This window comes from Dromiciops gliroides, chromosome 6 (assembly GCF_019393635.1).
Source record: "Dromiciops gliroides isolate mDroGli1 chromosome 6, mDroGli1.pri, whole genome shotgun sequence".
In the NCBI taxonomy this organism is placed as follows: Eukaryota; Metazoa; Chordata; class Mammalia; order Microbiotheria; family Microbiotheriidae; genus Dromiciops; species Dromiciops gliroides.
This window is the reverse complement of record NC_057866.1, coordinates 88,907,068-88,929,881: the sequence shown is the minus strand read 5'-3', so window position 1 is coordinate 88,929,881 and position 22,814 is coordinate 88,907,068. Positions and strand designations below refer to the sequence as shown.

Here is a 22,814-nt window from a genome sequence, read left to right as displayed (position 1 = left end):
GCCGCACACCCACGCGGGAGGCATCATGCTGGGGCGGCTCTGCTCACCATGAAAGCTGCGGGTCCTCAGCGACTCCCGGGCTGTCTCTCCATGGCCCCCCGCATCATGTCAGGCGCTCACCCGGACACCACGCTCTCCAGGTCAGCTGCACTCACTCAGGCAATGGCGAGCTCAGGCCCTCCAGCTCTAGGGCTGCTGGGCCTCCCTCCCCTGATCTCTGCTCTCCTCCCAGAATCAGAGCAGTCTGCATGCAACTGAATGTGCTCTCCAGCCTGGAGAAAGCAGGCAGGCTGCAGCAGTCACATTAATCATCTGCAGAGGCAACACATCCAATCAGTTCTCTCTATTTTCTTCTGTTATGCCTTAACATGACAAGCCAGGAACAAAGGAGGAGGACACATCCTGAGAATGAGTTGTCACCTTTAGAATGTCATTACACAAATGTCCACGTGATTAGTGGAATTTTCCTTAATGATTCAAAATTTCAGAGCTGAGTCTCGATAATAAATCAGATGAACAACGCTTAAAAACATAGTAATTCTGTGCCTTGCTTTAAGACAAAGTAGCACACTCTGCAGTTTGTTTTGAAACCCTGCTATTCACAAATCTTCATTGTCTCTACACTGGGGCAAGGTACAATTACTGAATAGAGCCACATCTCAGAACGGCTTCCATTTTGTGCTAAAACACTCTATGGCTCCCAGAAACCTTTGACAATTTTCTGGAAAGCCGATGGAGCTATCTAGGAAAATTCAACTCACCTTACTCCTAGATATCAAGAATGTTCACATGACAACAGCAAAATGACACCAGAGAAATCTTTCCTTTTTTTCACAGCAAAAATATTATCCGGCCCTATGGTACCCTCATTCATAATGACTGTTCATTAACATCTTTGTTAATCCTCTTGAAGAAAACTGCAGATCTCCCTAGGCCTCGATTTTCTCATCTACAAATAAAATCTTTAGACTGATGAGGGGACATCTCTTTTTAAGTAAAGAATGATCATTTGTTGGGGTGATACTATTCAAGATTTCGGTGAACTAGAACAAAGCCTCTTAAACTGTGGGTTGCCACCCATATGGGGTCACATAACTGAATGTTAGGGTTGCAAAAAATCTGGCAATAGTAAAAGGTTATGTATACCTATTTTATATACACCTATACCCGGGGTCACATAAAAATTTGTCAGATGAAAAAGGGTTACAAGTAGAAAAAGTCTAAAAAGCCCTCAACTAGAAGATCTCTGAGATTCTTTTCAGGTCCAGTGTCCAAAAATATGACTGATATTCCAAGTCCATTTCAGCTCTACACCCTACCCCAAGTCATACAACAAAGGACAGAAATGAAACAAGAGCCCAGTGATTTGCCCACAACACACTGACTCTTTGCATTTAGTTACTCCAAATTAAAAATACCAAACAAGCATACCAATGTATTATCTGTGGACTTATGAATTTGTATAACCATTGTATAAAGTAATTTGTAATTATGCGAATAAAGTGGCCGAAAGTTTGATCCAAGGATATCTCTGACAAAAGGACATGAAAATATTTCAAGTACCATTTCTAGTGGCTGTAAAGAACCAGAGAGAAAGTAAATGCCCATCACCTGGGAAATGGCTAAACTGTAGTACATGATTTTAATGGAACATTACTGAAATCAATTACTGATGAACATGACAAATACAGAGAATCACAGACTTACAGGCACTAATGCAGAGTTAGACAGAGGCAGCAAAACAATGTCCATGACATCACTGTAAATATAAAGATCACACACACAAAAAATCAAAGATGAATGCTATGAAATTAGAAAGAATAAAGCTGGTTCCAAAGATGAGATACAAGAAGACAACTCCTTCCTCTCTGACAGAGATTGCAGGCAGGGAGGTGTCCCAATAGTGTGAAACACTGCATAGAACCTCAGATTTTTTTCAATATATTGATCAATTTTGCTCATTTGTTCTTTCTTCTATTCTTTTTTTTTTAAGTGAGGCAATTGGGGTTAAGTGACTTGCCCAGGGTCACACAGCTAGTAAGTGTTAAGTGTCTGAGGCCAGATTTGAACTCAGGTACTCCTGATTCCAGGGCCGGTGCTCTATCCACTGCACCACCTAGCTGCCCCATTCTTTTTTTTTAAAGGTCTTTAAGTAATGGCTTTCTGGAAGGGAGGGTCATGGGGGAAAATCTAAGCAATGTAAAAACAAATCACTGACAATCTATTCTTTTTTTTAATTCAGAGTCTGCTATTAAAAAGGGGATAGTGGGAAAACTGTGGCTCAATGGTACAGTATACAAGAGTAAGCTCTTCCATATGGACAAATGCCCAAATGGAAACCAACAAAAAGGTTGTATCAGCTGGAAGAAGTGGAAAAATTGTAAATAAGTCTCAATGTGTTTAAGTGCAAAGAGATGTATTCAAATGAAAAACTGTCCAAATTATGTCTGATTTCTGAACTGTCAATTATGATCCAGGAAGGGAGATTAGGAATCATTGTGGATAATTTTTTAAAGTCACTGGCCAAACTGCTAAGATGGCAAAAAAAGGTCAACAAAACATTGGTCATTATTAGGAAGAATACTGAAAAAATAACAGAAATTGTTCTCTTTAGAGACAAAATTATGGTGGACTGCATGTGAAATCTTGCATACAAGACTATGAAATGCAAATCTAACAGAAAATACACCTTGGAAAGATCCAGAAAAAGATAATAAATATTATAGACTTGGAATTTCAGAGCTGGTTCTAAGAGCTCTAATCCAAATTCCTTTACAAATAAGGAAGCTGGGACCTAGAGAGAGAAAATAACTTCTGTACAGGGGGCAGAAAAGCAAGAACTAGGAAGGAAGGTCTCCTAACATCTCGCCTACCATCTATTTCCTCTACAACACACAAACAGGGGGATGGGACACTGAAAAATAACAACAGCCATCAGCATTGAACTACAGGTGCCAAGTGGCATGGGGCACATGGTGAAGGAAGAGCAAAAGAAGCAGGTGTGGGGGAGTGAACAGTGGGGACAGGTTCATCAACTGCCAGTGACCCAGGGGCTAGTATTTATTCTGTGACCACAGGCAATGTGGAGTAATGGTTCAGATTCTGATGAGCAAATCTAAGGTCATGGCCAGTTATAAGTGGAGTCCAGAGAGGCAGACATTTTGAAGAAAAAGGTAGATATATTAGGCAGTGGGTCAAAATATAGCACATAAATAGCACAGGTCAGAAGTCCCAGTAGTAAGACTAAACAACAAGAGGTAACTAGGAAAGGAACCAAAAAACCTCAAATGGGTCAAGAGATCCCCAAAAAACTTAGGTCACCAGAACTTCTTAGCCTGGTATTCAAGGACTTTTGTACTCTGGCCTTGATCCATCCCTCTTCTCTCAGTATTCCTATAGTTCTGCAAAAATAGACTATTTAATGTTTCACATATATGCCCTATGCTTTTTCATCTATATACTTATTCTTTTTAAAAAAATAAATTTTAATTTATGTCTTGTTTTTACATCATCTACATCTCCCCCTGCATCCCTCCCAGAAAAAATCCTATAACAGAATTTTTTAAAAAGAAAAAAGAAAAAAAAAAGCCACAAACCCAATCAATACACAAAAAAACCTAACAATATATGAAATGTTCCACACCCTTGGACTTCCCACCTCTGCAAGAGGGACTATGTCTTCTCATAACTCAGCTTTGGGGCCATATACTTGTTCTTTGTAATTTTGCAGCATTCTTTTCCAACTATTTTGTGGTTGTTCTTTCCATTTTAATTGTCGTTGCCTTATATACCACACTATTCCCGCTCCTTGGAAAACTGTCCCCATTTATTACCTCTCCATCTACCAAAATCCTACCCTACAGCCCAACAGAAATGCTGTATCTTTCATGATCAGCCTTCCTTGACCCATTGATCCTGCAAAAAAAAGCCTGCAAGCTTTTTAGGCCTGTAGTGTTCCATTTCTGTCTTTGTATTGCCTATGCCTGACACATCCCTAGGATTGATCAAAGAGATCCCCAAGGTCCTAAAAAGAATAGGCTCGAAAACAGCAAGGGTGTAATGATAAACAAAGGGTTACTCCTAACTCAACTACCTTAACTGGAGGATGTAAGGTAAGACATGGCCTGACAAGGGAAGCAGCCCTATGTGTACTCAAACTCCCAGAATTTCAATAGAGGTCAGTATATTCAGTCACTCTCTGGCCAATACAGTCTTATCCTCAAAGAGCCAAGGCCTCTCTCTAAGTGCCCTCACCTCTGCTTGTTAAGGCAACAAAAGTTTTTTAAAAATCTTGGGAGAAGGCTCCTACAAGATGTCAATCTACTAGGACTCTAACCATAAGACAGAACCTTAGAAACTTTGGAATACTTACTTTAGTTCTCTCTTTAAGCAGGAAGAGGGAACATTTGCAGACATGGCTTAGACTCTCTCTTAGACCCTTTCTTAATGAATCAAGTTGCATGTATAAGCCAAAGAGTTTTTAAGGACAATACGTTTTTTCCTTAAAAAGTTTCATTACAAAACTGAACACTGAATAGAAGTGAACTAATTTATATTAATGACTAAGACATAATTCAGATTAGTTAAACTGGAATGGGTAGAGGGAAAATAATACACAACATAAAAGATAATCTATCAAAAAATATGTTATCCTTTTCACGAATGTTGTGAACAAGTTATTTTGCTAATAAATTATCTTCAGGAAATTTTAGCAAGCACTGTAATCTAAGCATTAATGAAACTGCTAATATAAGGACTTCCATTATGAGAGTACACATAGGGTCCTGAACCAGAGTTTGTTTTAATATTTATTTATTTAGAATTGCCCCCAAGTTACATGTATAAAGATAGATTTCACATGTATTACATGTATAAACATAGATTTTAAAAACTTTGTGTTCCAAATTCTCTTCCTCCCTCCCCACCCCCCCTTAAGACCTCAAGCAATTCAATATAAGTTATACATGTGCAGTCATGCAAAACATTTCCACATTAGTCAGGTTGTGAAAGAAAACACACAAAACTTTAGAAAGAGGAACAAACAAAAAAATTATACTTCAATTTGTATTCAGATACCATCATTTCTTTCTCTGTAGATGTACTGCATTTTTCATAAGTCCTTCTGATAGCATCATACTCATCATTTCTTACAGCACAATAGTGTTCCATCCTAATCTCATCCCACAATTTGTTCAGCCATTCCCCAATTGATGGGCATCACCCCAATTTCGAATTCAATTTTTTAATCTCTTTTAGGCTGGACCAGAGTGTGAATCTAGGCTTCAATACTTAAAAGCAGCATGACCAAAGAAAGTAATTTCATTTCTCAGAAACTCAATTTTCTATCTATAAGTTTAGGTGATGACAAATACTTGGCCTACTTACCTCATGTGACCAGAGTGATGAAAACTTTTAAAGAGTATTACAGGGGGCAGCTAGGTGGCACAGTGGATAAAGCACAGGCCCTGGATTCAGGAGCACCTGAGCTCAAATCCGGCCTCAGACACTTGACATTTACTAGCTGTGTAACCTGGGACAAGTCATTTAACCCTCATTGCCCCACAAAACAAAACAAAACACACAAAAAAGACTACAGAAATGTGAATTCTATTTCTGAATCTTAAAGCTGTTTAAAACAACAGGCTTAAATTTTAAGGCTTGAAATGAGGCTTAAACAAACATATTCTTTTCTCCAATTTGACTTGCTGCTTAGATTACAATGCTTGCTAATCTAACTTCTATAAGGAAACTGTACTTCAGTAATGGCTTATAATTTAGCTACTACTTACTATAACAAAGGCTCTCTAGAGTTCTCTTACTTAAAACTTTTGTTGGCATCTCCCACTTATCCACAACAATGTTGTTTTGGGTCCTTGAGAACAGAGGTCAAGTTCTGATTTAGTTTGCCCTATCCTGTGGCACATACTTCCATGCAATTGAGAATTCAGAATAGACGCAATTTCAATAAAAGTTAATATACTTCTAAACAAAGCTTTGTTTGGCAAATAAAACACATGCCAATATATTAGTATATGAAACATATGCCAATTTTTGGTTTTAAAATGTAGGCTCTACTCCCATATAGTAGAATGAGCAAGCATGGTGTTTTGATTAAGTACTTCAAATTCAAATAATGCAAAGGTCACAAAGGATTTATTCTGTGCACCAATGAAAATCCAGCCTATGTTAGTGAATAATGATCAAATAATCACCGCATCAAATCTATCCAATCCAATATTTTACAAATCAATTTTCTATTAATTTTAAGAATTGTTATTTACAGCTTTGTTGGTCACAATCTTCAGTAGGCAATGGGATGGCATCTTATAGTTTGCAAATTTTTAGTCTGACACACAGAATTAAATCTCAAGCTAACAGGCCTACTAGCGATGCAGATTTTGAGTGAAACCTCATTTATTAGGTTCAAAGTTATAATATGACTAATATCCTTGAAGAAGCTTAAGAGGAGCCATTTCTTATCAATGATTCTCATTAGCATACAGCAGCAAGGTAACTCTAAAAAGTGGCAAGATATTCCCAAGGAATCCTAAAGGATCTAGCTGGAGCTAGAATTTATTCCCCAGTATCTAGCAAAGTGTTTAATAAATGGTTGTTGAATTGATTTCTAAGGTTAGAAACTCTCACAGCTGGAAGAGAACCCAGAAATCATCTAGTCCAACTTACACCTGAAAAGGAATCCACTGTACATCCCAAAATCAAATTACCTAGCCTTCTTTTGAAGACTTCTAGTAAGAGAGCAAACACAATTCATTGTTCCAAGGCAATCCACAGCACTTTTGAATAGCTGCTGTATTTTTAAAATTTATATTTTATTGTTATGCTACATATATCTTCCAAATATACTTTTCCTCTTCTCCTCCCTATTCCTCTCTTACACTCAATAAAAAAGGGGAAAACAATTCGAGTAACGAATACAACATCCAAGTCCGATGTCATAGGCAATGCACCACACTCATGGTCACCTAATTGTAAAGAAGAGGGAGGTACATTTTCATATCTCTTCTTTAGTGAGCCTCTCAATTTTCAATGTTTAAAATTACGGTTTAGCCATAGGCCTCTGGGAGGAAAAGAAATTTACAGGTGAAGGAAGAGAAAGCTACACTTAGGTAAGAATGGATAAGGGAGAGAGACAGAGACACACCAAGAAATGGAGAGGCAGAAAGAGAAATATATACCCAAGTAGAGAAATGGAGAAAGAACCAAAGATATAAGGAGACAGGACATAACCGAGAAATAAATTAAAAAAAAAACAGTGACATATACAAAGACAGAGACACAGAGATAGAAAGACAGTTATGTTTTTTCTTATACCTAACCTGAAACTATGTGTCTAAAACTTCTACACATTTCTCATATTTCTGCCCTCTGAGTCAAAACAGCCCTTTAAATAATCAAAGATAGCGAAGTCTATACTCCTACCTAGGTTCCTTCTGATCCAGGCTAGACATTCCCATAGCCTTCAAATGACTCTTCTATAGCATGATCACAATTCTAATGACCATTCTAGTTGTGTTTTAGGACATTCTTCAGCTTATCAATGTTCTTCCAAAAAATGTGGAACCTAAAGCTGAATCCATATTCCAGGTATGTTATGACCAAGAAATAAACAAGACTATAATTTCTTTTAGTTTAGTAAGTGTCAAGTGTCTGAGGCCAAATTTGAACTCAGGTTCTCCTGAATCCAGGGTCAATGCTTTATCCACTGAGCCACATAGCTGCCCCATACAACAGTGTTTATGAAAGCCCAACACGACCTAGAATCCCATAAGCATTACTGTTGAATCTTTCAATTCTGTATTTTTTCTTGCTAGTGTGTAAAAGTTTTCTTTAAAACCCTGTGCAATCTTGGCTAAGGTCTTGATGAAGGGAATCTTATAACTCTTGGCTAGTTCTCCCCCACTCCATGCCTCAACCCCCGCCTTGATGCCATCCCCTACTCTTTCCTCACTTTCCCTTTCAAAGAGATTTCATTTTAAACGATGGGCCTAGATATAGATCATCATCACCCTAACTTGAATTTAAGGTTTTTGAGAACCCAGTAAACAGCAAAATAATATACAAATATGAGCTATTTTTTAAAATGTGTTCAAACAATATTGTCCAATACCCAATCAGTGGTCTGACTTTATACCAGATAATATATTCACACAAAAGGAATCAAGAAAATAGAAAAATAGATTTCATCCTCAAATTTGTCTTTCAGTCATGGAGTGGAGTGTTCATTATGCACATGCTAACTAAAATTACAAAAATAATAATTAAGGAAAAAGCTCTCACAATTGGAACTTGTGCAAAACTAGAATGGGCTGCTTTGAGAGATAAATTTTATAGCACTTTTCTCACATAAACTCTATGAGGCAAATATATGAGTGTATTCTCATTTCCTACTTGGTGAAACTTGGATTCTGAAGTGAAATTACTTGTTTAGGGTGACAAATCTTTTATGTGCTGGATCTGGGATATGAACTCAGGGCTCTAACTTCCAAATACAGAGTTCTCTTCACCACATCAAGCTCTATAAGAATGGCTCACATCTCAAAACATGGTCAATTTTATAATACATATTCATGCATTGAGAACAACCCAAAGGGAAAAAAAATGAGGCTTAAAGGTTTAGAGACTTGCCTGTGGCCACCCAGCTATGACATTCAGAGCAAACCTAGGAGGGAATTCCAAATGAGTGAAGTTCTAGTAGAATAAAGATCCCCACAAGTTGGAGGAGGGGTTCCTGCTTCAGGCAGAAGCTGAATGTTCCCTTCCTATGGTGAAATTCTATCATTCTGTGTTCATCCTATGAACAATGGGCTGCCAGCAGGGTTCCTCGATTACAACCCTGATAAGGGTGAAACTCGATGCAATTCAATCAATAAAAGAGATACAAAATTGAGATGAAAGAATCTGTCAGCTCTCACTGAGTTTAAAACCTCGGATCTGATACTTAACACTATGACCAAAATGCACTAGAGAGGGAGAGAACAGTGTCAGAGTATGTCCACCAATCATCAGTCATGAATGATTTAGGAGTTAGATTCAATCACTCAGATACAAAATGATTTCATGGCATTTAATAAAGAGGTGAAAGGCTTTTGGCGGGGAGGAGAGTTGAGGTGTTGTTTTTAAACAAATACGGTCAATTGCCAAAGGGAAGCAAAAAGAAGGAAAAGGAAGTTTTCCTCCTTTTTGTTTCTTAGAAAGACATTAATACAGTCACCATCATAAAACCACAGGGTCCATTTCAACAGTGGGGCCTGCCTTCTAAGGCCACAGTCAATTAGAAACTACACGGAAAATATCACAAGTCTCTAAACTGAGAAAAAAGTCATATCCTAAAATTCTTGGCTAGAACTTTTCCCATAGAAACATTATTATAAATGGCAAATCTATTCCAATGTTGGAGCACAAAAGCTTAGCCTGTACCTAAGCTAAAGTACTATATACTTGCAATTTAAAAGAACCCCTTCTCTCCCAACTAGCTCAGAACAGTAATTTGGAACACCTGAATAAGAAACAGTTTCATATTTATCTCAAATGCTATCATCAAGGCACAAAGGTGGCTCTAGGCTCTCAAGGGTTATGTTAGCAAAAAACTTTGCTAAATCCTGTACCCAAATGAAAAAGGTTTGAGTCCCTGTCCAGCAACGGACTGTGTACCTGAGGGTACAATTAAGCCTCTCCCAACAGATGAACAGTCAGATCTGTGCCGTGTCTACGCTAATGAAATCACAGAAGTGATGTGGAACCCCTCTCAGATTTTCTGAAATATTAAAGAATAATCCAATACTCAAAAAAATAGTGGTTCTAAAGACACAAAAAGAGGTCGATGGAAGCTTTGAAAGAATTCTGAAACCAGGTCTGTGGACACAAGGGATGATAGGGTCTGGCCAACAAGGCACTTCAGAGAGAAGCTAGACACCAGGGCAAAAGGAGTTCCTGACCCATAACCATGCTGGGGCACTGTGATGAGAGACAAGTGCCAAGTGGCAGGTGTGTCACACTACCCAGTTTTGGATCACATGGGATCATTAACAGCATATACTCAGGTGATATTGGGGATATTTGTACAAAAGACCCCAAACTCTATCCTTAAGGACAGCACAAAAGACCACCCCCCTCAGATCTATCAAACTGGGAGTCAAGGGCCATAAAATTCAGCCCTAGCTCATTTTAACTTAACTTTATGACCTTGAATAAGTGTTCTGACTCTGAAGGGGTTGGGCGGTATGATCTTTAGCATCCCTTCCAGCTCAAAAATTCTTTCATTCTATTCTAACACTGGGAGGTAAGGCAGAACAATGGAGAGAACACTGGACTCAGAGGTAGAAAGCCTGGTTTCAAATTCTGGCTCTGCCACTTCCTAGCTATGTGGCCCTAGACCATTCTGTGTCTCATATAAATGAGAAGCATAATACTTGCCTTTCCTAGCAGAGAAGCCTCTCCAGGTGACAAACTCAAGGACAGAGCATACCTTAGAGATGAGCTAATTCAAATTTATAGTTCAAGTTACAGACTCAAAGGGGTTAAATGATTTTGTCCAAGATCATACCTTTTTTAAAGAAGCACCACATCCAGGACATGAACTCAGGTCTTCTAATTCTGGGTACTCTTTACACTGTATCATATGTTACCTTCCTATTCTTAATGAAGCCAGAGGAAAACGTCTCTTTTCTCAGCTTCTGTTTTATGTAGGAAAATGGTAGGCATTGATCTTTATTATGTTGACATATTCAATATTCTCTACTGTTAGAAGGAAAGAATTGTATAAACCTTAAAGTACTACATAAGCGGGAGTTGTTAATTCAGTTAGACATTATATATCTTTGGGGGGGGGGGTGCGATGAGGGTTAAGTGACTTGCCCAGGGTCACACAGCTAATAAGTGTCAAGTGTCTGAGGCTGGATTTTAACTCAGGTACTCCTGAATCCAGGGCTGGTGCTTTATCCACTGCTCCATCTAGCTGCCCCCCATTACATATCTTCTTAAAAAATTCTTCAGACATCAAGAGACTGACTTGCTTGCCCAATTTATACCTTAATTACCTTATATAGATCCATAATGAGGATAATAAAATGGAATCTTCAAAGAATGTCCCACACACAAAAAAATCCATTCTACTTGTTTTTCAGCTATATTAAATATTTCCCCAAACAGGTAAATATGTGCTAAAAATATTCTCACATTTCTAAGAAAATTACATCAACATATACATGAAAAAGGTCTGATTAAGTATATGATTCCTTTCTGTCTGCACATGCATAATTAATGCATAATTAATAGCATAATTAATGCTACAGAATCAGTATGTGGACTTCATATTCTTGAAACTATTACTCTAATAAACAGAAAAATCCCTTACCCTGAAAGAATCCACTATATCAGTTTTATACAACTAGAGACAAAACAAGACTCAAAACAAGTTTTGCTTGTTTTTTAGCTGTAACTCTGCTCTTACAAATGAGTAACTGACTACTACATTAATGAAAAGGAGAATTTTTCATGACTCAAAGTAAGCAGCATGAATGGCATTTGCTTGGTGTAGATGATAAACATCTCCTTTATCAAATGTTATCTCTGATCTCTACCACCACCACAGGGTCCATGGAATCTAACCCCCACTTTTTCAGCTGAGCAAACTGAGACCCAAAGAGGTTGGGTAGAGACTTGCCCAAGGTTCCACAGAGAGTGACTATAAGGGCTCAGGGTGGAGCTTTGGCCCTCTGACTCTACAGTCTCTGCATTGTATCACACTCTACTTTAACTTCCAATGTCCTGGTTAACCTTGAAATTTCCATAACTAAAGTTACAATATCAAACAGATTATTTCATTGGCTCCAACCATATTATTACACAAAACTGCTGATTATATTAATTCTCAGTGAGTTTGCTGACGGGCAAAGGGCTTTAATATTCATTGGCCCTGTTCCTCCAAATGTCATTTGCGACAAAGTGGTTCTTCTCTTCTCTCTTTCTGAGCAATGGGAGCAAAAGAAAGAACCTCAGTAACCATCCAACCTAAGTACCCCATTTTATAGAAAAGGAAATTAGTCCAGAAAGAGGATGAGCTGTGGCTCAAACTTCCCACACTAACAAGCAGACATGTGCTCTCTCTCTCTCTCTCTCTCTCTACAAGATGCACTCACAGCAACTAACATCACCAAATTTTCTAGGGCATCTTAAGTTAATAATTTGATGTTATTAGTTCAAAATGTTATTCTTATAAGTTTCCATCTGCTTCACAGAAGTACATTTTAAAGACTCAAAAGTTTTGTGAATGATGAACATCAACAGTGGAAGGAAGAAAAGCACACACACTTTGTAAACTTTTCAGTTATGCTTTCATAGTAGATGAAACTGCACCTGTACTGATGCCTAGAATGTAAAATCACAAAACGACTCTAACCCTCCTCCTCTGTCCCTACTAACTCAGAACATGGAAGACAGGAGAGGAAACAAAGCAAGACAAACTAGGTCACGAGCAGGATAGGATAACTAAAGCAGGTATAATTACATTCTTTTCTTACAAACACTTCAAGCCAGATGGTATTCTTTCACTGCAAGACTGCATCACCACATAATTAGCTGTGCTGATCAATCATGTGCTACCTTTAAGTTAAAGGCCATAATTCATTTTCATGTTTTGAAGATAAGGATAAATGGGAAAGACAAAATTATTCAGGCAACATTACGAAGCCTGAAGAAAAAATATGCTTTTTACCTGAGTCCCATTATTTTCAATAAATGTGAGTATTATAAAGAAAAAAAGGATAAGAGGATCACAGGTTTGGAGCTTAGGAGTTGTCTAGTGCAACCCCGTCCTTTCATTTTTAACCAGTGAAGAAACTGAGGCCTAGGGAGATAAAGTGATTTATCCAAGGTCACACAAGGAATAGGAGATCGAGGACTCAGATCCCACTCTTCTGATTCCCAATACAATGCCCTCTCCCATGTGCCAGAGACAGAGAGATAGCAATACATATATGTTATACATGCACGTATAACATGCATAAGGAAGAAGATATGCCAACATTATTTGCACATCAAAGATTTAGAAATAACCTAAACATCCCATAGTTGATGAAAAGTCAACACAATTTAACAAATACTCATTAACAACAGAAGAGTCAAGCTTGTCAACTGATGCAAAGTTATTATAATTTTACTCTGAATTAAAATTTTAATCCTCCTCTATGTTCTAGGCTTGATGGATAAAAAAATGCAGTGTCAATTGACACAACTTGATTGTTTTGAGGTGTTCATAAGTTCTGGTCCTTCTAGTGTTAAAACACCTACTATGTGCAAGGCTCTGAAGGTACAAACACAAAAAAGTCCCTGCCCTCAAGGAGCTTACATTATAAGTAGGAGGGAAGAGAGTACATGATCTCAAGTAAGTCAATAATATTTCAAGAGCACTTCAAAGTAATTTGGCATAAACTTGGAATCAAGAAGTAAGTGAGAGTGGGGGGGAAGCTAGGTGGCACAGTGGATAAAGCACCAGCCCTAGATTCAGGAGGACCTGAGTTCAAATCTGGCCTCAGATACTTGACACATACTAGCTGTGTGACCCTGGGCAAGTCACTTAACCCTCACTGCCCCACAAAAACAAAACAAAAACAAAAACAAAAGAAGTGAAAGTACAGTTAAGTGAAACCAGAAATGAGCTTTCAATAGAGACAAAATCTCCATGAGGCAAAGGTGAAAAAGGAAAAGCATCCCTGACATAAAGGCAGGAGATGGAATGTCATGTCCTATGTATAACAAATAGAGCACCCTGACTGAACTGAGGTCCTCAGGGGGAGTAATGTGATATTAGTCTAGCAAGATAGTTAGACTGTAAGCTTACAGTCTAACTATCTTGCTAGACTAATATCACTTTACACTGCCTGACAAATGGAGGAGCTTGTATCTAGAAGAAGTACATGATGGAAAGTCTCCATAATGAGAAATGGAAAAGAAATGAAAATAAGGCCACCCATATTCTAAACATATATATATACATACATACATATACATATATATATGTGTGTATATATATATATATTTAACTTTTTTAAGAAGTTAGCACGCAGGGCAGCTAGGTGGCGCAGTAGATGGAGCACCGGCCCTGGAGTCAGGAGGACCTGAGTTCAAATCCGGCCTCAGACACTTTACACTTACTAGCTGTGTGACCCTGGGCAAGTCACTTAACCCCAATTGCCTCACTAAAAAAAAAACCAACAAAAAAACAAAAAAACAAAAAAAAGAAGTTAGCACGCAATTTTTTTATGCAATACTGCATTACTTGTTCAAGCTTTATAAATATACTGTATACATCACAGGTGGTTTGTGCTTTAGTCTAGTGGCCATACCTTTTGTGTTCTCTTGGAATCTTTCTGAGAATTCTCTCGAAGTGGCACTTTTCCAAACAGCTTCCATCCCAAGTCACTGTGTGTGTCAAGTCTTGAATTTTGCTTCCTAGCAAACAAATTCCTGCAAAAAGAAAATATAAAGATAAGGTAATTATTAGGCATTGACTATGAACACTGAAGGGACAGTTCTCTTTCCTCTATCATAAAAATAGTATACTATGTAAATTAAATTACATTGAAATCGATTTTAAAACTTAAACGCAAAGGGGGCAGCTAGGTGGTGCAGTTGATAAAGCACCGGGCCTGGATTCAGGAGGACCTGAGTTCAAATCTGGCCTGAGACACTTGACACTAGCTGTGTGACCCTGGGCAAGTCACTTAACCCTCATTGGCCCACCAGAAAAAAAAAAAAAAACACCAAAAAAACTTAAATGCAAAAAAACCCAAACAAACCAGAAAACAAAGCTAAAAGTACAACTGCAAATGAACCAGGAAGAGGATCCCAAAAAAGTATTTTTTTCCTTTTTTATTAATTCATGAGACTCTACAATACTCTGTCATATAATATTTTCACTTGTATTTTATAAAATTGATCTTTGTGGTTGATTGTTATTAAGTTTATAATAAAATATATAAAGTATAGGTGTGTGCATAGAAAAGCAATATTCAAACAAAAATAAACACAATGTTAATTTTACAGTACTAACTATAGTACTCTACCATTTATTCTAGGAAAATCTGTTACACTGATTTAATTCTGTCTCTGTAATTTATCATAAGTAACACTTCTAGCAAGATAAATGCATATTTCTTGGCAATTTTTCAAGCACGAGAGAGGTACTGCTAAGAGAATTTCTAAATGAAATATTCTTCAGTAGAAATAATAAACAGAATACCTAAACAAACACAGCAAATTATCTCCACTCTCAATATAAAATTACCATAATACATTGCCCTATTTTGACAATTTCTATAGCAAAATAAAACAAATGTTTTCACTTTATCTTCCCAACCTCCTTGATTATATTCCAGAAATAATTTACTGGAATAGCTACTGCAGGCAATTTCTATTTAAATTTACATAAAATGATCTGAGTTGTGTTTCTTTTTTCTAGTAACCCAACTTGTTTGACTTCTAAGAGTTACAGATGCTAGAGGAGTTCAATTTAAAACTTGAGGCTGGGTAGGCTGAAAACCAGGGGAAAAGCTTTGGAAAAGACTTTCAAAATTAAGGCCTCGCTTCTTTTTTCCTTGCTCTTTCAATTTTTTCCCTTCAATCTTATAGGAGGAACATTCCAGTAAGCCGTTTTCTAAGTATTCATCTAGTATTATGCAAAACTCATTTGTAAACATAACACAAAAACTTGCTATATAATTATTTTCCCTTTCTCCCAGTCATGAAATATTTGAGATTGAAGGTTTATTTCTAGCTCACTATTAACCATTTTTATTTCTTTAAATACATTTTATTGATGACATATCCTTGTATCACAGCCATTTCCCCACCCACTCATCCCTATTCAGGGTGAACTCTTCCTTATGACAAAGAAAAACTATTAAACCAAAAATGGAATCAAATGGGCAAAATGTAACATCAAGAACCAAGCAAAAGCAGAGTGAGCTAATGATTAAAGCTAGAAATCCAATGTCTGAAAGTGAAAACAAGTACAACTCAGCAATGAGTCAAGGGGCCCCAAGGAATAAGGCTTGTTGTTCAGTCATTTTTCAGTCCTGTCCAGTTCTTTCTGACCCCATTTGGGGTTTTTTTTGGCTGAGATACTGGCGTGGTTTGCCATTACCTTCTTCAGCTCATTTTACAGATGAGGAAACTGAGGCAAACATACTTTGTCCAGGGTCACAAACATAGTGAATGTCTGAGGCCAGGTCTCCCTGACTCCAGGCCCAGCACTCTATGTACAGTGCCACCTAGCAGCCAGGAAGAAGGCTACAATTGTTCAATTACCAAAAATAATAAAATAATAAAAATTATGGATCAGAATAGCAAATTTTAGAGGGCAGCTAGGTGGCGCAGTGGAGAGAGCACTGGCCCTGGAGTCAGGAGGACCTGAGTTCAAATCCGGCCTCAGACACTTAACACTTACTAGCTGTGTGACCCTGGGCAAGTCACTTAACCCCAAGTGCCCCACCCCACCCCCCAAAAAAAGAATAGCAAATCTGACAGAAAGTGGCATCAATTTGTCAGCTCCAGTTGGTCTATGAACAATCTTGTACACCCAACCAGGCACAGCCGGTCCTACCTTTGACATCAGAGTGGCACAGTGGGAACAGTGCTTTAACATCAGAGGGTTTGGATTCAAATGCCAGTTTTGTCCCTTACTACCTGTGGCAGTCTGGGTTTCAGTTTCCATATCTGTGAAATGAGGAGACTGACATAGATGCCCTCTAAATTATCTTCCAATTCTTAAAAAAAAATCAAGTAGAAAGTTTCATCTTCCATGCTATTCTCTCCATTACAAGCTGATTCCAGTGGGGTCAAGAAATCAGTTAGGAGTTTATATGGTGGCAGTAGTAATGCTCTTTCCCAGTAAAAGCTGAACAGTGGAGTGGAGGTGGGGGGCAGAATCAGAGCCAGACTTTAAGAAGATTAAATCTGGCAGCAAGAGAAGAGAAGGAGGGAAGACATGGAGGTGGGGAGATGGGTTAAAAAGCTATTCTAACTGTCCAGAAGACAGATAATGAGAGCCTGAAGTATTGTGGTAGGAAAAAAAAAAGAAAAGAAAAGAGAAGGCAGTTGTAACAAAGACTGCAAATCATTAAAATGTTTAGGAAATTGTTGAATCTTAACACCTGCTGGAGAGAGAAAGACAAGTTAAAATTGACTCAGACCATTCCCTAACTGATAAATTGAAAAGGATGTGAACAAGCCATTCTCTGAAGAAGACATCCAAGCCATCAACAGCCATATGTAAAATGCTCCAAATCACTAATAATCAGAGAAATTCATATCAAAGCAACTCTGATGTCCTATGTCACACCCACCAGATAAATAAAGATGACAACAAAGGAAAATAACAAAAGTGAGAGGAGCTTCTGAAAGGCACATTGATGCATTTTTGTTGGAGCTAGAAACAAAGGCAATTTGGAACTATGCTCAAAAATGTCACTAAATTGTGTTTACCCTGTGACCCAGAGATACCACTTCTAGACCAAAGAGATCAAAGAAAGGAAAATGATCGTATGTACAACATATGTATGTGTGTGTGTGTGTGTCTGTACTTCAGTCTTCACTCTGAATCCATAACCTCTATCTGGAGGTGGGCAGTGCTCTGGAATTGAGACTGATCATTTTGCTGATAAGAATTTCTAAGTCTCTCAAAGTTGTTTGTCTTTACAATGGTGCTGTTATTGTAAAACAAAATTGATGATCTGTCCATTAAGTCAGAAAATATTACTGGATTTCTCTGAACCTATCCCTCTCATCATTTCTTAAGGAACAATTGTATTCCATTACATTCATATACCATAACTTATTCAGACATTCTAATTGATGGATATTCCATTCAGTTTCAATTATTTGCCACCACAAAATGTCCATCTGCGTCTTTTTCCCTTTTCTTTGATCTTTTTGGGGTCTAGACCTAATAGCAGTATCACTGGGTCAAAGTATATACAGTGTTTAATAGTTTGGGGGCATAATTCCTAATTATTTTCCAGAATGATTAGCCCAGTTCACAATTCACCAACAGTGTGTTAACCTGTTTTATCACAGCCCTTCCTGCAACTATCATTTTCCTTTTTTTTGGTCAATTTTTGCCAATCTGATGGATGTGAGACAGTACTTCAGAATTGTTTTAATGTGAATTTTTCCAATGATATTTACTTGATTATTCTATCAAAGACAGCAAATATAAAGAAAAGTCCTAAAATAACTCGTTAGATAAGCAATGCCTTCAAATAGAAAGAACTAAAATTTCATTTCTTTAGATAAAGTGTATCATGTCTAAAAAGAAAAAATATAGATCTGAAAAACATTTAAATATATTTCCATCTTAATGGGCATTTAAAACATGTCAGGTCATTTATTTTAAAAGTTTTTTTTAATGATGCCAGTTACAATTTAAAACGTTAAAGTTGATGTCTCATACTGAAGATTTCATCCTAGGAAAGCCAGAAAAAGTTTGTGGTTTAGAAGTCATATTATAGTCACTCAATAAACTTCAATAGTATTTCAACAGCCAGGACTCTTGAGGAAGAAAATCTACCCCCCCCCATACAAAATAAAAGAATAGTCTTCCCAAACTATGTCATATTCCCAGTTTACTCATTGGTCAAATCATCAGAAAAGTCTACAAGGCTCTATCTAAAAAACCATGAAGACTACAAAAATGAAATGGGCTGCCCAGGGAGGTAATGCTCTCTCCATCACTAGAAGTCATCAAGAGGAAGTTATGTGACTATTCTAATGGGTTGTTGTATTTTTCAGGTACAGTTTAAACTACTCTGTGGTCCTTTACAGTTTTCTGACGTTGTAGGAAATCATATAAATAATCTATGCTCACATTTGCCTTTCAAATAAGGAAAGATTTTTTTTATTAGCCACTAACTACAGAATCACATAATTTCAGAGTTGGAAGGGACCTCAGAGGTTGTCTAGTCCTACCTATATCTAAAAAAAAGTCACCCTTCTGATGCACACAACAAGCGATCACCCAGCCTTTGCTCGAAGGCCTTAAGAGAAGCAGAACCTACTACTTTCTGAGGCAGTCCATTACATTTTGGGATACTTCTAATTGTTAGGCTGTTTTTTCTAATATCAAGCATGAATATTTGTTTTTCCAATCCCCCCCCTGCACTCCCTGTGGATGGAACTCATTATCTTTCCCCAAAACTTGCCCCCTTCCTAACTTCCCCATTGCTGTTGAGAGTACCACCATCTTCCCAACATCCAGGTTTGTAACCTAGGCGTCATCCCTGACTCCTAACACTCTCTCACTGAATTCCCCCCTTCCTCCATCCAACAAGTTCCCAAGTCCTATCATTTCTACCTTGGTACATTTCTCCTTTCTGTCTCTTCTCCTCTGATACTCCCATCACCCTGGAACCTCACCTTGTGCAGTCCTCAAACCTCACAAGAAGTTACCATAGCTTGGTGGCTGATCTCCCTGTCTCAAGTTTCTACCCATTTCAGTCCATTCTCCACTTAGCTACCAAACTGATTTTCCTTAAAAGCACATTTCCATGTCACTACCCAAATCAATAAACAACTGTAACTCCCTATTTTCTTCCATCATCAAATACATCATGGCCTGCCCTTTGAAGTTCTTCAAAACCTGGCCCCTCCCCACCTCCCTGATCTTCTACCTTGCTTCCTTCCCTCCATGTACTCTCTGATCCAGTGAAACTGGCCCCCCAGCTGTTCCTCAGACAAGATACTCCATTTCCTGATCGGGGCACTTTTTCATTTGCTCTCTGCTGTGCCTGGAACTCCCTCCCTCACGTCTGTCTCCTGGCTTCTCTAGCTTTCTCAAGTCTCAGCGAAACCCCAACTGCTGCAAGAAGCTTTTCTCAGTCCCCCCTAATCTCAGTGCCTTCCCTCTGAGATCATCTACAATTTATCCCGTATATCACTGGATTGTACAAAGTTATTTTATTACACTCTAAGTTCCCTGAAATCAGGGACTATTTTTTGCCTTTCTTTGTATCCCCAGCACTTCACACAGTGCCTTTGCACAGGAGACACGGAATGCTCATAGACTTGTTTTGACATTGCTCCCAGTGGAGTTAAGCAGAATAAGTTGAATCAGTCCTCCACATTCCAGCCCTTCAAATTCAAGCCCTGAAATTGTAGTAACAGTATTTATCACCTGAAGCTGAAGCCTGTGGTCACCCAGTATGCAAGGAAAATAACAATAGCTAACATCTCCTTGTGGGGTCACTTAAGACCTCCGGTGGAAAGGAAACATTTTATGAAGAACACTGATAAGCTTAAGTGTTTCTGGGAAGGCAACAAGGATGGTGAAGGGCACTGGGCTCATGTCATGTAAGTAATGGCTGAAGAAACTGAGGATATGGAGCCTGGAAAGGTGGGTAGTAAAATACGATAGCTATCTTCAGGACCAGAAGGGCTGTAACAAAGACAGAGGGGAAAGGAACACCGGAATGAGCATTTATTAAGCACCTACTATGTGCCAGGCATTCTGGTAAACACTTCACAAACATTATCTCATTTGATCCTCACAACAACCTATGCTATTATTATCCCCATTTTTATAGTTGAGGAAAACTGAGGCAAAGAGAGGCCAAGTGATTTGCCCAGAATGGCACACCTAATAATAAGTGTCTGAGGCCAAATTTGAACTCAGGGCTTTCTAACTCCAGGCTCAGCGCTCTATCCACTACACAACCCAACTGCCTCTAGAAGGTTTCAATTTGTTCTTCTTGGACTCAGGGAGCAAAACTAGGTGCGATCAGTAGAAGGTGAAAAGGGGCTAATTGAAACTTGATGTGCAACAGCACAACTTGTGAACAATTAGGATGTCCAAAAGAAAAACAGGCTACCTTAGCAAGTAACAAATGGTCTCTCTTCAGTGGAGACAGCGAGGTTAGGTAGAGCACTGAGGCTAGAGCCCAGAAGACCTAAAAGCAAATCCAGCTTCAGATACTTATTTGCTGTGTGTCCCTGGGCAAGTTAATTAAACTGTCTTAGTACCCTTCTCTGTGATGTAAAATGTAATAGCCACTATCTTCCAGGGTTATTGTAAGGCTCAAATGTGATATAAAACACTTATCACAGAGACTAGAACACACAGCTGTTTAATATGCTTTTTTTTTTTTTTTTTAGGGCAATGGGGGTTAAGTGACTTGTCCAGGGTCAAACAGCTAGTAAGTGTTAAGTGTCTGAGGCCACATTTGAACTTAGGTCCTCCTGAATCCAGGGCTGGTACTTTATCCACTGCACCACCTAGCTGCCCCAATAAATACTTCTTTCTTTCTTTCCTCTTCCCTTTCCTTCCTTCAATTTAGCATTAAATGCCCTTTACCACCTGATGCCAAGCAATCTTTCCAGGCTGATTTCATATTAACCCCCTTAGAGGCAACTCTACATTACAGCCCAATTGATCTACCCAAAGCTCTCTTCCCAGCACTTGCCCAAGGCCACACCCCATTCCTAGAATATTCTTCTTCCTCATCTCTGACTCTTGGAATCCCTAGTTCCCTTCCAGGCTTGGCTCAAGTGCCATATCCTACAAGAGGCCTTTCCTTATTAACAAAGTCATAATGCACTCCCATTTGTTTTGCATTAATTTTTTAATATACTTAACCTTTGTACATGTTGTCTCTTCCCAGTAGAATGTTAGCTCTTGGAAAGCAAACTCACATTTTTCCTCTGAATTCTCAGGCCTGTGCCAGCCCCAGACATACAAAAGACACTTTAAAAATACTCTTTAATTCTGTTAGAAGTGGATGAAGTGGGGCAGCTAGGTGGCGCAGTGGATAAAGCACCAGCCCTGGATTCAGGAGGACCTGAGTTCAAATCCGACCTCAGACACTTGACACTGTGTGACCCTGAGCAAGTCACTTAACTCCCACTGCTCCAACCAAAAAAAAAAAAGTGGATGAAGTGCTTGTGGGAATGACATGAGAGAGGTCACATAGGATGCTGGACCACATGACTTACATTCAAATCAAATATAATCACAAATTAACACACCAGGAAGCTGAACATGAGACATGATAAAACATTAGTTATTTAGACAAAAATGAAAGCTGCATATACTAGAATGTCATTCTGCTTAGTAAACATGGGCTATACTCTCATCACGGGAAGCAAGAGTGGATCTGAAAAGAATGCACTACCATATATCTCACCATTTCTGGACACAGCCTTACAGAAAGGGGAAAAAAATAGAGCATACAGGTATAATTCAGCTACTATCAATTATTAACAATGATTTGTACAGCAGAAGCAGAATAAGAGATATTATCAAAGGACTTATAAGACTAAAAAGAGTGTGCCACAAAGTAGGCAGAACACCAAGGGCTCATCAGGCCTCTAGCACACTGGAAACTCCTCCATGCAGGATTCATAGCAGGACATGGATACAAATCCCAAGAAAAGAAGGCCAGAGTGTACTGTGTCCTGTTCCACTGATGGAAGTGACTGTATTCACAAGGTCACCAAACCAAGTAGCCTAATAGACTAATACAAGATTGCTTCATTGCCGTTTGTCTCCTGATTGATCCATTAAAAGTCACAAGCTGCACATAAAGAGTCAGTCAGAACTATTTTATCAGATGGTCAGTATCAATACAAAACAAAGCGCTGATCCTCACAGCAGTTATAGGTTCCCAGGACAATCAATCTAGAGGTAGAAGGAACATTAGGTCATTGAGTCTCCAACTCTCTCCTTTTACAAACAAGGAAACAGGATTAAGGGCATGCTCCAGACCATTGCAATCATTGACAAAAAGCTGGAACACTTTAGGGGC

General features: G+C 38.4%; 1 protein-coding gene across 3 annotated transcripts in view; it reads right to left on the bottom strand.

Annotated features, from left to right (window-relative positions):
- The window catches only part of TBC1D14 (TBC1 domain family member 14), a 102,791-nt gene that overhangs the window by 54,241 nt on the left and 25,736 nt on the right, over positions 1 to 22,814 (bottom strand). For all 3 annotated transcript variants that reach the window (XM_043971452.1, XM_043971450.1, XM_043971453.1), the window contains one exon: positions 14,364 to 14,484. In XM_043971452.1, coding sequence (XP_043827387.1) covers positions 14,364 to 14,484 — 121 coding nt within the window. The remainder of the gene's footprint in view (positions 1 to 14,363; positions 14,485 to 22,814) is intronic.